The sequence below is a fragment of the Littorina saxatilis genome, unplaced genomic scaffold, assembly GCF_037325665.1.
Source record: "Littorina saxatilis isolate snail1 unplaced genomic scaffold, US_GU_Lsax_2.0 scaffold_444, whole genome shotgun sequence".
Taxonomy (NCBI): Eukaryota; Metazoa; Mollusca; class Gastropoda; order Littorinimorpha; family Littorinidae; genus Littorina; species Littorina saxatilis.
The window spans coordinates 86,733-103,600 of record NW_027125803.1 but is presented as its reverse complement, the minus strand read 5'-3'; the positions used below and the strand labels follow the sequence as shown (position 1 = coordinate 103,600).

Sequence of the window (16,868 nt, the reverse complement as noted above, 5' to 3'; positions counted from 1 at the left end):
ACATTTCTGCCGTGTGCTGACAAAACCGAGTAAGTCCACTGAAGCTAGTTCTGAGATAAACGACTTTTTCTGTTTTATTACATTTCTCAAAAGTGACGATTATCTTGATCAACCTACAGAGATAATAAGATAAATAGCATTATTGTACGTTTACAACCCGAGTTTGATAATGATCTGATGGATGGTTTTTGTTTTGTTGGGCATTTTGTGGACTTACTTGGTTTTGTCACTTTTTTCCATTATATCAGATCTAAAAAAATTGACAGATCTAAGCAAGTGGACTTACTTGGTTTTGTCAAAACATTTGGAAGAAAAAGTAGTGCTTTTTTTGAGGATGAAAGTCGCTTGTTCATTTCAATGCGTTATTCTCTCAGGTGCCAGGAGAAACGTTCCGTATAACTCTCGCTTACTCTATTACACATGTCGTGTGCACATTAGAGCGCTTACTTCCCTTTGCTTATTTGATCTCTAAACAACGCTCTGGCTCATTTCGGTACGATTCTCACAGATACTTTCGAAGCGAACCTGTAACAATGTGTGCGTTTGTGTGTTTGTTCTGATTAAACCCAGTCTTGATCTAAGGACTATGTCCAGTCAAGAATAAAAGCTGGTTCTTGTGTATGACTGTGTACGTGAGTGTTAGTTTGAGTGCCTTGGAGAATGATGAGCATATCAGATTGCGGTGATTTGCTAAAATACATATTATTCACGTACAACTTTTTAAGCTACACAGCATGTTTTTTTGTTCCGGTAATGTTTTGTTGTTGTAAGTTTGGGTGGTACGGTTACTACTATAGTTACAGCCTTAAATCACATTATTTGAAATTCAAATCAAACACTATTTACCCGGGTTTGATGTCTTAAAAATCGTTTCTTGAAATTGTTATTACGAAATATTTCTGGACATTAAAATGCTAGCACAGGCACGAAAGTGATTTTATTGCAGGTGTCAATGTTTCCTGAATCTATTTATAGATGTGTTACGTTTGAATTGATATTAAGCAATTCAGGTGCCGTGTGGACATGGTACGGAAACATTCACTGTCCCGATTGACGGGTTTTAACAGCGAGGACGCAATTTTTGTGAAGGCGTTTTAGTTCTGCTTCTTCTTCTTCTTTTGCGTTCGTGGGCTGAAACTCCCACGTACACGTGTGCTTTTGCACGAGTGGATTTGTACGTGGATGACCGTTTTTACAAAACCATTTAGGCAGCCATACGCCGTTTTCGGTGAAAGCATGCTGGGTATTTTCGTGTTTCTATAACCCATCGAACTCTGCTTTGGACTGCACGATCCTTTCCGTGCGCACTTGGTCTTGTGCTTGCGTGTACACACGAAGGGTGATAAGGCACCAGCAGGCCTGCACGTAAGTTGACCTGGGATATCGGTAAAATCTTCACCTTAATTACCCGTCAGGTGCGGCCGGGATTCGAACCCACGACCTTCCGCTTTGGTAAGTCTTTTTTTTTTCAAAATAATATTTTTTGTCCATCAAAAAGAAAAAATCAATGCGCATCTTGTGTGCTAATTTCTACTTTTTAGAGTGCTTAGATAAACAGATATGAACAAGTAAGTCCACAACCAAAAACAACTTTTTAAGTATGCATGAATGTTTTGACAAAACCAAGTAAGTCCAAGGGGTTCCCAATAGATTTTCCTATAATGATAGTTTTAAAATTCTTGTCAGACGACCCATACAGAAAATACGTCATTTTAAGTTTAGAACTCACAAATGACGTCATTTAAAGTTTAGAACACACAAATGACCTCTTTCGATAAGGCGAGACATAATGACGTCACCTTATGACGTTTTATTTTAAACATTTTTCTTCTCTATCTATATATATATATAATTCTCCTGACGATCCTTGTCTCTCTCTCTCTCGCCCTCCCTCTATCTCTCCCTATCTCTCTCTTTTCCTCCCTCCATCTCTCTTTCTATCCCTCCCAACCTCTCTCGCTATCTCTCTCCCTCTTACTCTCTTCTTCCTTCCATAATTCCTCTTTCCCTTTATTTCTCTCTCTCTCCCTCCATCCCCCCCCCCCCCCCTCGACCCTGATTTCTTTCCCCTCTCTCACTATCTCCCTGTTTAGTCTCTCTCTCTCTCTCTCTCTCTCTCTCTCTCTCTCTCTCTCTCTCTCTCTCTCTCTCTCTCTCTCTCTCTCTCTCTCTCTCTCTCCATCTTGTGCAAATTCGTAATGTTAACGTTATTTTCACTGTTTTGTCATTTATCTTGACAACACTTCTTCTTTAGCAGCCATGCTTGCACCAAAACTAGCACCCCTACTAACAAGTAAAATGCCGCAAGAATATTCGGATTGACTTTGACGTCATACTGGCAAAAACATTGCATTCTGATTGGTTATAGCGTCATAAAGGTTCTTGTGATTGGTGGATGGACTTACTTGGTTTTACCAGCAAATTGACATGTAATTTTTTTGGAGAAATGTTTGAAGTTGTGGACTTACTTTTCTATATCTCCTTATCTATTTATTTTACAAAGTCAAAATTTACACACAGGCTGCTTCTTGATTTCTTAGTTTTGATGAACAAAAAGATATCATTTTTGGGAAAAAATGGACTTACTCGGTTTTGTCAGCACATGGCAGATGTACTTTAAACAGTTTTTAAGGTGTGGACTTACTTTTCTATATCTCCTTATCTATTTATTTCACAAAGTCACAATTTACACATAAGGTGCGCCTTAATTTCTAAGCTTTGATGAACAAAAAATATCATTTTTGAAAAAAATGGACTTACTCGGTTTTGTCAGCACACGGCAGCTTTACTGTCTGTCCGTGACGTCATTTCTTGATGACGCTAATTATGAAATCATGCGCTTGTCAGTGAACAACAAGCGATGTGTTGAGAGATTTTTCTTTCCGTATTTTAAAACGATAAAAATGTCACTCGGGTTGTTGTTGTCGGTGTCGGTGGTGATGATGTTGGATGGTGGTGGATGTCGTGGTAGAGGATGATGTTGTCGTCGTAGTTGTCAGAAAGCGGCAGGTTGTAAGGACAGGTATTGCTGAGTTTCAGTAAATGGAGTCAATAAAATGCTGAATTTCAGTTCAACGGTTGTTGTTGTTGTTGTTGTTGTTGTTGTTGTTGTTGTTGTTGTTGTTGTTGTTGTTGTTGTTGTTGTTAGACATCGTTGGACGTTGCGGGATGTGTAGTTGAGACAGGTGGTGGTGGTGGTGGTGGTGACGAGATGTGGGTGTCACTCAGTGTCGCTGTCGCTGTCTATGTCTCTAATATCCTTCACCCAGATCACCTGGGCCGTGGACCGCGACATGGATCTCAGGCGGCCGGTAGTGTCAGCATAATCATACTCCAGGTAGACGACGACGTGTCTCTCCAAGCCCCATACTGTGTTCTCATTGGCCACCGTCACCGCCTCGTCTCGACCCCTACCTGCCGCTCTCTGTGTGGGACCCGATGTCATTTCAGCCAGTTGTCTAACGGCCGCTGTGTCGTTATGATCCACCTTACGGGTGGGGACGCCGCGTGACTCGAGGCCCCGGATGAAGGGTGCTGGTGACAATTCGTCATCATCCGGTGTGTCTGTGTCACAGTCCATGCCACCCAGCACAAAGACGTCGCTGTAGGTGAGGCCGCCCTGCCCGTGGGGAGCGTTGTCATCGCAACCTGAAACATCACACACACCGTCAACATCACATCGTCGTTGTGTAATATACATCCACGCCGACTGCAACAACTACAACAACAACACCAACAACAACAACAGCAACGACGAAGACGACACCACCATCACCATCAACAACAACCACGACACAAACAACAACGACGACCCATGTCTAACTTCCGCACCAACACCGGCTGCAGCAACACGTGAACAGAGACAACTACACCAGCAGCACCACAACCACCTGAAAATAGGAAAAACAATTTTAAATTATTTGGGGTTCCACACCTCACATTGGTAGACTTGTGACGATATTATGTAAAAACGTCACAGTTAATGACGCAAATATTAATATTTCTTGTAAGTTTAATGACGTCATCGAAATGTTGTACACCGACCTGACTGACACTGCATTGCGAGAGAGAGAGAGAGAGACAGAGAGAGAGAGAGAGAGAGAGAGAGAGAGAGAGAGAGAGAGAGACAGACAGACAGACAGACAGACAGGCGGACATACAGACAGACAGACAGACAAAGAGAAAGACAGACAGGCGGACAGACAAACAGACAGACAGACAGACAGACAGACAGACAGACAGAGGTGTACTGACCGACACGAAGATCTCGCAGCATGTCTGCCACCAGCTCCCCGCACCGTGCACACTGCGATGGATAGTCACCCTCATGTCCCTGTCTGTCACCGCGGTACTCATCATGATAGTGACCAACCGTCAGGACAGGTGGGCCGTCGCACGGTGCGGACACTGGCGGCCTGGTGTAGGCCGGGACCGTTCCTTCCTTCATATCGTCAGCCTGCTCCACCTCTCTCACCACAGCAGGTGGGCTTCTCAGGGGCTGCGTCAGTTTGCGGACGTAACGCTCCATGTCGGCAGGTACATCTAGCTTAACACCTGCTGCCCACAAGGTGAACCGGACGTGTCGTTGTTTTAACGCCCGGTAGATCTCTGCGATGACGTCACTGTAACAGAACAGACAGGTGTGTCAGTGTGTAGAAACAGAACAGACAGGTGTGTTATAGTTCTCACAAAACTCAGTTGTTTTAACGCAGTGTAGATCTTCGTGATGACGTCACAGTAACAGAACGGACAGGTGTGTCAGTGCCTGATTACACCTGGAATTACGAAAATGACAAAACAAAACAAAAACGCCTGGCAAAAAGGAAGTCACAAAGATTGCTGTTCAGGATAAGAATCACAGTGAACCTGAAATGAAATGACGTAATGATTAATAATGACATAAACAGAATGACGTTATTTCGCTCCACTCTTCATTACCTTGACCAAGTTTTTCCAATGGCAGACAAAGAAAGGGTGGCGCCTGATCGGACAGATTTATAACATCACTGATCAGTACACACCGCAGTGACAGTTGCTGAATTCACATTCTACATCGAATAAACATGCCATGGTCTATTATTCAAACTTGAAAATAAAGAGCCATTACTTCTACATAAATCTTCCGATTGTCTCGACCAAAAGCCCAGGAATGACCTTGTTGTAGAACAGGTGTGAATATAATAACATTTGTGAATTATCAGACTTCCTTCCAACAAACACGACCACACCGGCCAACACAAGAGTGACAGGAGGCAGTGTTAGATTCAGTGTCATTCTTACCACTCAGCCTCATCGGCCAGGATGTGCACGCGTCCGTGTGTCTGTGCGTGTTGACACAGCTCCTCCACCCAGGCCTGCACTGTCTTCTTGCCTTCCTCTGTCCAGTCAACATCCTCGTCCAGTACCTCCGCCATGTTGACGAGCTGCACGCTGCCGGCTCCCTGTCCGGCAGTCTCTCTCACCTGATGACCCACAAGGTAAGCAGCAGCAGCGCCATCTCTACTCGTCTGAAGAACGAAGACGGTGCCGCAGCCCTTCCTCAGCAGAAAATGTCCCTTCAATATCAAGACTACGCTTTTTGAAGTGCCCGTCGGGCCCCAGAGGATCCTCACGTCGACATCGTCGTCGTCTGGCGGCTCCTCCAAGACTTGAAACTGCTGCGGGAACAGAGCTATGCAAGACATGGGTCGACCATGCTCCATTCCAACAGCGTGAACAAGATGGCCCTGGGTCCACAGCTGTAGTCTAGGCTCTCTGCTGAGGAATAGCTCAACCGTTGTCAGTGGTATGGAGAATCTGTGTCATCATACACATTCACACATTATTAGGTATATCACACACACACACACACACACACACACACACACACACACACACACACACACACACACACACACACACACACACACATGCATGCATGCATATCAATCAAAGCAATAAACAAATCAAAGCAAGTCAAACAATCACCACAAAGACCACGAACAAAAAAACATCCACACAAAAACACAAACAGGCATAGACAGTGCGAGATCAAAAGAGAGAATTCGTAACAAGAAACAAGAGAGAGAGAGAGAGAGAGAGAGAGAGAGAGAGAGAGAGAGAGAGAGAGAGAGAGAGAGAGAGAGAGAGAGAGAGAGAGAGAGAGGGCGAGAGGGCGAGAGAGAGGGAGAGAGAGAGGGAGAGAGAGAGAGGGGGGTCGGGGGGTGGGGGGGGGGGGGGGGTCAGGAGAAAGAAAGATAGATGACGTTAGGTCAAGTAATAACAAACGTGCGTGCGTACGCTTCACCGATATGATACAGCTATGCAACAGTACCTGGCAACCAACTGTGTGTAGGTAGCTGCATCCATGGCAGGGTCCCCGCCCTCATTCCGTTCCAAGCTTGCCCTCCACCACGCGTCGAGCCTTGTCTGGTCAGCCATATCGTCCTCACAAAGACACACTTTGCTGACATTCCGACTTGACTCGACGCTGAGGCCTTCCTGCAACTCCTGTAACTGAGGTCAACACACACGGACTGTAAACAATGCGGGAAATGGCACAAGGGGTGGTTTAATACACGATGCACACAAAGACAGTGTAACCGTAGGCCTACCTGAGTTGGAAATCTCTTCGTTCCTGCTTTAGTGTTTACCAGCCTAAAAGACAACTTTCTGGACAAAAGCAAACCATCTTTTCGGAAAAGAGTTTCCCGTTTGCGGTGACGCGCATTAGGCTACGTAAAGTACAAGTGACGTCGTTTTCGCGACAAAAAAATGATGTCTACTATTCAAGGTCATTGTTCTTAGAGCTCCAGTAAAAAATAAAAAGCAAATCAAATGCTTTTTCGACTCGCCTTCGTCTTGTCCCACAACAATGTAACACCCCCCCCCCCCCCCCCCCCTTTTAGGATCCCCCCTCCCCCATGGAAGACTCCCGCCACCACCACTCCCACAAGAGTCCCTCCCTTCTTATACAACCACCCCCTTTTATGCCTGACCTCCCCCAATATGACCTTTTTTTTGTTTTTGTTCATAACCTCTGTAAGTTAACCCACATTTTAAGACTTAACTCTAATAAAAAAATAATAAAAAATCCTCTTTCAGCTTCATAAATTAAATGTTCAAGAGAACGTTGGCATCACAATAATCGAACAAAAACTTGATCAAAAGTGTGACCTGTAATATTCCAGATATGTTCAGTGGTGATCATCTTGTCCAGCAAACATGTCCATGCTATTACTGTGAACATTTTCGAAACAAGCTACATTTTGGTCATGTCTGCTGATTAATAACACCTACAATTGTGTGAAATATGGAGGCTTTGTTACCCAAATATCTGAAAGAAACTAAACTTAAAAAGTTGATGAGCATGACCCCGCTGTGACCCCAACATTTGACGAAGGTCAATCAAATCGGGGTCAAATCGGAAGATTATTAAATACCAGAAGTCTGCAAATGTTTAAAGGTCTAGCTTCAAAATCATCCCAGATAATCTTAACGTTAAGTTTTTTGTTCGGACATACGGACGGACACTGCATACAGTGTGTGGACAAAAAGCCTAGCGCTATGAACTGGCCCTTACTTTACGTTGGTGAACAAATCTCTCTCTCTCTCTCTCTCTCTCTCTCTCTCTCTCTCTCTCTCTCTCTCTCTCTCTCTCTCTCTCTCTCTCTCTCTCTCTTTTTCTCTCTCTCTCTACTTCTCTCCTGCGTTCGTCTGTTTTTGCGTGTGTGAGCGAGTGTAGGTCAAGAGTTAACTTACATCGCTCATGTTTAGCAGCACCTCCTCCAGACAGCGTCTCGTTGTGTCGGGCAGGACAATGGCCTGGTGGAGGGCTGGCTGTGTTACCAGGTCACCCAGAACAGAGCGCCTCACAACATCTCTGGCTTGCTTCAGGTAGGCAGCGGCCTTCTTTAGTTCTTCTTGAACTGCAAGGGGGTCGTCTTCTGTCTGAGGTATGATTGCCGCCATCATTATCCCACGCTCGCGATGTACGACGAGCAGGTCAACAAAGTCCTCCTTCAGGTTCAACGGCTCTGCTTTGACGCTGTTCGTGTTCCTGGCGGCTGCACCAGTATATATGCTTTGGGTATCAGCACCATATACAACAAATTTAGCTTGGGTCAGAATTACCATAATTTCTTTTTCCCTTGCGGCTTTGTTCTTTATCTGATTCATGCAGTGGTGGACATTTTTCAGCACTCTGTCTATGCGGACAGTGTCCCTGACCTCTCTACTATCATCTCTGTCTATTTGTTGCTGTGTTTTCAGTACCTGGATTTGCTCACCTTCTCCGATATATGCCATTCTCTCTTGCACAGTGTCCATGTGAGCCGGGGGGATTATGTATGATTCGCTCTCAAGGTGAGGGAACCAGGCGTTGAGAAACTCTCTCTGGAATCAAAGACATGATGGTGTACTGCCTGCTCACTTCTAGTACCATTCACAACCTACGTCAACTATGAAGACGGTGACAATACAGACACCAAATAGGGACTTATGTCTCGTTGGTGGTTCACACAGTATTTGACCGGATCATTGTTTGAACAAAGTTGATGCATGGTGAAAATTGAAAAAGAAGAAAACAACACAGAAAAATCTATAACAACAACAACAACAACAACAACAACAACAACAACAACAACAACAACAACAACAACAACAACAACAACAACAACAACAACAACACAAAAACAAATGATAATGCACCTTATTCATTTCAAACATAATTTCAAGTCTTAGAATATGAGGGTTTGGTGTTGTTGTTTTTACATTTAGTCAAGTTATGACTAAATGTTTTAACATCGAGGGGGGAATCGAGACGAGGGTCGTGGTGTATGTGCGTGTGTCTGTGTGTGTGTGTAGAGCGATTCAGACTAAACTACTGGACCGATCTTTATGAAATTTGACATGAGAGTTCCTGGGTATGAAATCCCCGAACAATTTTTTCATTTGTTTGATAAATGTCTTTGATGACGTCATATCCGGCTTTTCGTGAAAGTTGAGTCGGCACTGTCACGCCCTCATTTTTCAACCAAATTGGTTGAAATTTTGGTCAAGTAATCTTCGACGAAGCCCGGACTTCGGTATTGCATTTCAGCTTGGTGGCTTAAAAATTAATTTATGACTTTGGTCATTAAAAATCTGAAAATTGTAAAAAAAAATAAAAATTTATAAAACGATCCAAATTTACGTTTATCTTATTTTCCATCATTTGCTGATTCCAAAAACATATAAATATGTTATATTCGGATTAAAAACAAGCTCTGAAAATTAAATATATAAACATTATTATCAATTTTTTTTCGAAATCAATTTAAAAACACTTTCATCTTATTCCTTGTCGGTTCCTGATTCCAAAAACATATAGATATGATATGTTTGGATTAAAAACACGCTCAGAAAGTTAAAACGAAGAGAGGTACAGAAAAGCGTGCTATCCTTCTCAGCACAACGAATACCCCGCTCTTCTTGTCAATTCCACGGGCACTGCCTTTGCCACGGGCGGTGGAGTGACGACGCTACGAGTATACGGTCTTGCTGCGTTGCGTTCCGTTCAGTTTCATTCTGTGAGTTCGACAGCTACTTGACTAAATGTTGTATTTTCGCCTTACGCGACTTGTTCTGACATGACTTTACCTCATGGTCTGACAACCTCAACACTTGGTCCTCTGATTCCTGTGATCTTGCCATCAAGGGCGGGGCGGGAGAGGCAGCCTGGTTCCCCGGTGACCCAGAGGTACTGCACGGCGGAGCACATTCCACAGCCGGTCCCTGTGTGGTGTGCAGAATATTAACGTCACCTCTGTCATAGCGCTGTTCATAATATCGTCAGTGGCCTTCGAAGGGGGTCATGCCAATACGTCCCAGTACCATTGTGTCCCAGTACCATTGCGTCCCAAAAAAATGCCGTCTCATTGCGTCCCATTAAGCAATCCCATTGGGTCCCAATACCATTGGGTCCCAGTGCCATTGCGTCCCGTACCATTGCGTCCCAACAAAATTGCGTGTCGATAGGTCCCAAGAAAATTGCATCTCGATACGTCCCATAAAGGAATCCCATTACGTCCCCGTACCATTACGTCCCAACACAAGTGTTACTTGAGCAATGCTTGTGTGTGTGTGTGTGTGTGTGTGTGTGTGTGTGTGTGTGTGTGTGTGTGTGTGTGTGTGTGTGTGTGTGTCTGTGTCTGTGTCTGTGTGTGTGTGTGGCATGGATATTGTACGACAGAGTAGGTCAGCGAAAGGATGAAAATGAACAGTGGATTTTATAAGTACGGAGTATCTTACCTTATATTATCCGAGTAATTTCAAGCTTCAAGATTGCATAAATTTACGTAGCAATAATGTTGAAGCCTGTATATGCACTTACTTGACACATTTATTTTTTTCTCTTTTCTATTGTGTTTTGTAAAAAAAAAAAAATGTTGTTGTTGTTGTTGTTGTTGTTGGTTGTTGTTGTTGATGTTGATGATGATGATGATGACGACGACGAGATGATGATAATGATGATGATTGTGGAGATGATGATAATGATGATGATCGTGGAGAAGAAAAGAAGAACAGCTAGTTGAAGGCCTTTATAATGTTCCTTTTTTTGTTTAGGCGTGTGTTACTTACAGTACCTGTTTATGTAAAGTAACATAACAGTTTCTCGCCCAATAATATTTAATTCAAGTGTCTTCGATTTATGAATCCAAAAGGAATTTTGATCGCAGGAGGGTTGCAGAGTAATAATTATGTTAAATGTTAAACATGTACATACGAACCAGGATTTTACCAGAATATGCAGTTGTTGATTTTTAAAGATACGGTTGTGTTTGTTCAGTCATTAAACAGGAAGAAAAATGAAATGATTTGTTATTGAAACATCGTCCCGTGTAGAACTAGTCTATGTCACTGATTGTGCATGTATGTATATTCTTGCGCGCGCGCGCGTGTGTGTGTTTGTGTGTTTGTGTGTGTGTGTGTGTGTGTGTGTGTGTGTGTGTGTGTATGTGTGTGTGTGTGTTATGTACGTATGTATGTAGGTGTCTGTGTCTACATTTGTGCGTGTATGGGTTTCGCTATCTGTGTGTCTCGGTGTCTATGTGCTGAAGGTTCGATGACTGGACAGTCAGTCTAGCTTTTCTCAGAAACGGGTTTAAATATCGTCTACTCAGTAAATAAGCCTACAGTCATGCCATGCTCGATTACATACAGTGGAATACAAAGCGGTGTACTGCACTGTTTCGGTATTTTTCTTTGTGTCGAGCACCGCTAAAGCATATAATTATTAATTTTACACTTCGGTTTAGGTTAGCGTGCTTCAGTTCATTTTAAAAGAAAGAACATGGTTACCTCAGAAAACCTGTAAGGAAAGCAAGGAGCGCCTCAAAACAAACAAACTGACATGCAATATCCTTTACAGTTTCTGATTATATCGTGAAGGATTTCTTTTCTCCCATGAACAAACAGTTATTTATTTATTTATTTATTTATATCGTCCTTGTCCGATTAAAACCTCGTAACTCGATTTTTTGCGAAATCTACTTTTTTACATCAATATAATCTACGATTTTTTCTCTATTTTTTGGTTATTGTGGTGAAAGCCTAAGATCGCTGGAAGTCAGTTAAAAATGGGTATAAAAATACCTCGTATATCATTTTGGCAAAACCGCGAACCAAAATTACACGTAACTTGAGTTACGAGCTTTTTTTTGTTCGTGTGTTTTTCAGTTTTGGCCGATGCAAACCTCGTATGTCGACTTGCAAGTTTTCTAATATCTAAACACGGCGGTAAATGAACTGTTTCCGTTAGATACAAGGTTACGGTAACATGTCCGTACGTTCAGAGTTTAGGTAAAATTAAATATTAGAGTCATTAATGAAGCTAGAAGTGCCCACATTACGTATTGTGTAGTAAAATGACACTCTACGACATCAGTTATTGTTCAAATGATTTTTTTGTTAGTATTTTCCTTTGCTAAGTACAAAAGCATAACTACAAAGAGAGATTAAGCAGTTAAAGTATTCTGAAATATCTCTTAACTATGTAACAGTTCAGTCCTGAACTTCTGATCTTATTTGTTAGCTGAAGATGTACAGGTATGCATATGTCACGTACTGAAGTTGTGTTATAGTGTCTGAATGCAGTCCGTCATGTCTGGAAGTGGGTCCTTCACACCTGAAAGCCAATTCTCTTCGCTTGAAGATCTTAGGTTGATGTGCTGTGTGTGCCTGAATAAAAGTTCTATACCATGGAATTTCGAAACGGAACTTATCATAGATGACATCACTGTTGGTATGGACTCTGATTGTGTTTCGTGGGTGTACTGTGTCCATTATCATGGTCAGTTTCATGTGGACTGCATTGACCCAACAACTGTAAAGCATGACAAAAACTGTATCTGCTCGACTTGTTTGCATTAGGAGTCATGTTTGCTCTGTCTGGTGCAAGCTCCGCATGAGCGAGCAGGAGTCAATTGATGGTGCAGATTTCGCTTGGAAACAAAATCACTATCTTCCAGGAGTAATGGAAGTAGTGAAGCAAACCAAACATTGTGATTCACCAACCCCAAAAACTATGAATGCAACGTTTGCTGTGAATCCAAGTACGGAAACATCCCATAGCATGTGTACCAGATGCACATTCAACGCAAAGACGAAGCTTGCAAATAACAGAACATTGACAAGAGGGTTGCTAAAGAGAATGGTGATGTCCAAGTTTTCACCATGTATCTGCAGGTCGACTTGTTGGCCCTATGTATATAAGCAAATGACAAATACTTCAAGGCCAAGCTGTGCTGCCACTACTGTCTTCACATTGTACAACTTGAGTGACACAGAGGTTACTTGCTACTTTTAGGATGAGTCAAAAAAGATAAGTCAAAAGCAACAGTTGGCGAAACAACCAAGGCAATCATTATCTACAATGACGGCTGTGGGTACCAGAACCGCAGTTTAATAGTCTTGGGAAACGCCCATCTTTACTTTGCAGTCAGTCAAGGAAAAGTCGTTTTCCAAAAGTTTCCTGAGAAAGGTCATACCTGGATGAAAGTAGACTCTGTACACCCAACTATCAAAAACAAACTAAGGAGAAGGCAGATAGTCTGGCCTGCCGAATACGTGGAAGTCATCACCTCTGCAAGAAAAAGGCAACCTTACAAAGTTGTCCAGGTAGCCCACACATTCTTCAAGGACTTTCTTGATCTCAGACACTTCTGGGGATCCATAATTGGTGGATATTCGCAGTCCGAAGTACCTGCCTGACGGTACTTGTCGCTACAAGCTCATCTATTCTGAGGAGTGGCGGCCTTTTTCACAAAGAAGAAGAAGAGCACATGGTGAGCCCAATATCATCCCCCAGCTCTACTGAGTACGGCTGACCATCAAAGACATAAAGTGGCAGCATCTTCAGCATGTCAAGGAGGTTTTTCCAGTAGATTCATACCAATACACATGGTCTACCCAATGGTCGTTAAGCTCTGCATTCTCATGAGTGGTCATCCTGCATAACTACTAGCTGTTCAAGGACATTTAGATGACAATTGCACTCAAACTAAGATATCTCATTGTTTTCAAGGAATACTCTGTTTTCTGTGCATACAAAAAGGCTCCTGTATGGATGTTTACGCTTTCCTGCAAGCAAAGAATGTTATGTACTGATAAGCTTCAGTTTACACTTGGTTTTGTTTGTGTGTTAATTGACAAGGTTGCAAGGAGACTGCAAGGACATTTTACACAAGTATGATTATACATCGGTTTGTACAATCAAAAAACAAATGAACATTGTGACAAAAGAACGATTGTGTGTTTACTGCGTATAATACATTGTTTTTGTCTTTTTTGTTCTTTGGCTATGTTATAAAACCTTGTAAGTCTTCAAGTTTGGTCGGGTTTTAAAAAAGAAAAACTCGTATCTTGCAATTTTGTTGAATATCGTGCGTTTTAATTGTGACCAACACTATTTAATTACACACAGTAATTTGTTTGTGTTCGTAGATCATGTGCAGAAAAAATTGGCTTATTTTGATGACAAGTTATTTTTTAAAGACGTTTTTTGTGTTTTTCTCGAAACGCTCAAAATCGATTTACGAGGTTTCAATCGGACAAGGACGATATTTTTGTCCACTTCACCTCATCTCGACTAACCGGTACACATCTTTTTATTTTATTTTTATTTGTGAAATACTGCTATGTACCGACACAATTTTTATTACAAATCGTGTTGAACGCGTTTTGTAATAAAAATTGTGTAATCCGAACACGATTTGTAATAAATTTATTACAAAACGCTCTTTTATTACAAAACGTGTCGCTACACTGCTACAGTAACATCTCAGAAATTAAATTCACTAGTATTGGGACCTAATGGTACGGGGACGCAATGGCACGTAATTGTATTGGGACGTAATGGTACTGGGACGCAATGGTACTGGGACCCAATGGTATTGGGACACAATGGTACTGGGACGCAATGGTACTGGGACGTAATGGTACTGGGACGTAATGGTACTGGGACGTAATGGTACTGGGACGTAATGGTATTGGGACGTATTGACATGTTCCCCTTCGAAGACCTCGTAACTTACATTTTCCCGATTTTCGGATTTTTGCATGGTTCCGTCCCTTGATTTTTTTCCTATCATCTGTGAAAAGTTTGTAAAGCTTTTTGCAAAGGTCTTTTTCCCCTGATTTTAAAAACCTCATATTGCCGTTGGGTGTTGAGACATTAGCGACATTAGCGGGAAAACCTCGTATTGTCTGTTTGAATCCCTGCGAGTCTGTTGAAAATCCTCGTAATTGTTCCTTAAATTCAAAACAAAAAAGTTCAAAACAAAAAAGTGAAAACCTCGTATCTACACGTTTTGATCTGGTGAAGAGGAATTTGATTTTTAAAACACTCATTATCTCAGAACTATGATTTTGAAGATACGAGGTCTTCGAAGGCCACTGACGATATATATGTATTATGCATGATATTACCGTCACTTCTGTCATAGCTTTGTTTTAGATAGTGTGACTCGTGTAGCCTATTATATTATTGTTATGCACTAGTATGTGAACGTGTTTCCTCACATGGTAGTCAGAAAATAATGTTCAAACATTATTTTATTTTCCTGTGCGTTTGTGGGCTGAAACGCCCACGTACACTCGTGGTTTTGCACGAAGAGGATTGTATGTGCTTGGCCGTATGTTCCGTCGGCCATATACTTATACTCTATTTCGTGTGATGCATACTTGGTATTTTCATGTTCATAATCCACCGACATATATTTCAGGATCTTCACCGTTTTTACTTGGTTGTGTGCCACAAAAGGGCGGGGGGGGGGGGCAAGCAGGTATGCTAATAAAATGACCCGGGAGATCGGAACATCTCTTCTGTTTATCAAGCAGGTGGCCGGGTTTCAAACACTTAACCATCAACTTGGCTGTTGCGATTGTCATGAGAGAGAGAGAGAGAGAGAGAGAGAGAGAGAGAGAGAGAGAGAGAGAGAGAGAGAGAGAGAGAGAGAGAGAGAGAGCGAGAGAGAGCGAGAGAGAGAGAGAGAGAGAGAGAGAGAGAGAGAGAGAGAGAGAGAGAGAGAGAGAGAGAGAGAGAGAGAGAGAGAGAGAGAGAGAGAGAGAGAGAGAGAGAGAGAGAGAGAGAGAGAGAGAGAGAGAGAGAGAGAGAGAGAGAGATATCACCGCTACCCAAGACGTACCAGATCAACGGCGCGATTCGAACAGCGTTTAGCAGCACAGTTGGTAGAGTTGGTGCAGTTCGCACGGCAGTCACACCCCCCTTGCCTGATGCACCGTGATCGTTTGTGGCACTGGCAGCACGCCTGGAAAGTACAATGGGAGTGTCCTCTGGTGTTGTGAGAATGTACGTGCCCTATGTCTACACTGTTCAGGGCACTCGGACAGCAAACTGACAGGCCTCATAATCATTTCCACAACTGAGAGACCATGAAAGAAGAGACCACGAAAGAAGAGACCATGAAAGAAGAGATCTCTCCAGAAAAAGAAAACAAAAATATTGTGCATACACATGCAGTTTCTGTGTTGTTGAACAGAGAGAGAGAAACAAACGGGTGCCTAGTTGTGGTAAGAACTGGAGCCTTATTGAAATAAGCTCTACGAAATTATGCAATAATGACTCTGGAACCAATAAAAAAAAACTGACCAGTCCGTACTACACTTAGCAAACGTAAACGACAACACATACGTCCAAGTTACATTGCATTCAGTATTATTTGCATTTTGTGTTGGTCCTTGAGGAGCATAAATATCGCCTTTTGTTACATTATTATCAACCGCAGCCTTACAATTTTTATCAACCGCAGCCGTCGGCCCAAGATCAAGATGAAACAAAAGACGATATGGTCCCCTCGGACCAACACAAAAGCTGGTAATAGCTGGCAATACAAGCCACCAAACATGGACAACACAATGTTATGGACAACACAATTCTATGGACAATACAATGCTATGAACAATACAATGCTATAGACAATACAATGCTATGGACAACACAATGTTATGGACAACACAATGATATGGACAATACAATGCTATGGACAACACGATGCTATGGACAACACAATGCTATGGACAACACAATGATATGGACAATACAATGCTATGGACAACACGATGCTATGGACAACACAATGCTATGAACACTGCAATGCTAAAGACAACACAATGTTATGGACAATACAATGACAGTAATGGACAATACAATGCTATAGACAACACAATGCTATGGGCAATACAATGTTATGGACACTACAATGCTAGAGACAACACAATGTTATGGACAATATAATGACAGTTATAAACAATACAATGCTATGGACAATACAATGCTATTTATAATACAATAATATACAATGCAATAGACAACACAATGCAATGGACAA

General features: G+C 42.3%; 2 protein-coding genes across 5 annotated transcripts in view; both read right to left on the bottom strand.

Moving 5' to 3' along the window:
- Nucleotides 1–2,766: 2,766 nt before the first annotated feature.
- On the bottom strand, nucleotides 2,767–6,861 carry LOC138954266 (uncharacterized). Its single transcript, XM_070326146.1, has 4 exons — nucleotides 6,314–6,861; nucleotides 5,281–5,796; nucleotides 4,255–4,622; nucleotides 2,767–3,648 (listed from the first exon to the last, which is right to left on the bottom strand). Exons 1-4 carry the CDS (start codon nucleotides 6,418–6,420, stop codon nucleotides 3,221–3,223), a joined length of 1,419 nt encoding a protein of 472 aa, XP_070182247.1. The 5' UTR covers nucleotides 6,421–6,861; the 3' UTR covers nucleotides 2,767–3,220.
- Nucleotides 6,862–6,964: 103 nt separating this feature from the next.
- The window catches only part of LOC138954267 (uncharacterized), a 55,079-nt gene continuing 45,175 nt past the window's right edge, over nucleotides 6,965–16,868 (bottom strand). For 2 of the 4 annotated variants that reach the window (XM_070326147.1, XM_070326148.1), the window contains exons 3-5: nucleotides 15,666–15,788; nucleotides 9,619–9,753; nucleotides 6,965–8,373 (exon numbers count right to left, since the gene is read on the bottom strand). In XM_070326147.1, coding sequence (XP_070182248.1) covers nucleotides 7,732–8,373; nucleotides 9,619–9,753; nucleotides 15,666–15,788 — 900 coding nt within the window. In that variant the 3' untranslated portion in view covers nucleotides 6,965–7,731. The remainder of the gene's footprint in view (nucleotides 8,374–9,618; nucleotides 9,754–15,665; nucleotides 15,789–16,868) is intronic. The other 2 variants (XM_070326149.1, XM_070326150.1) reach the window with 1 other exon arrangement.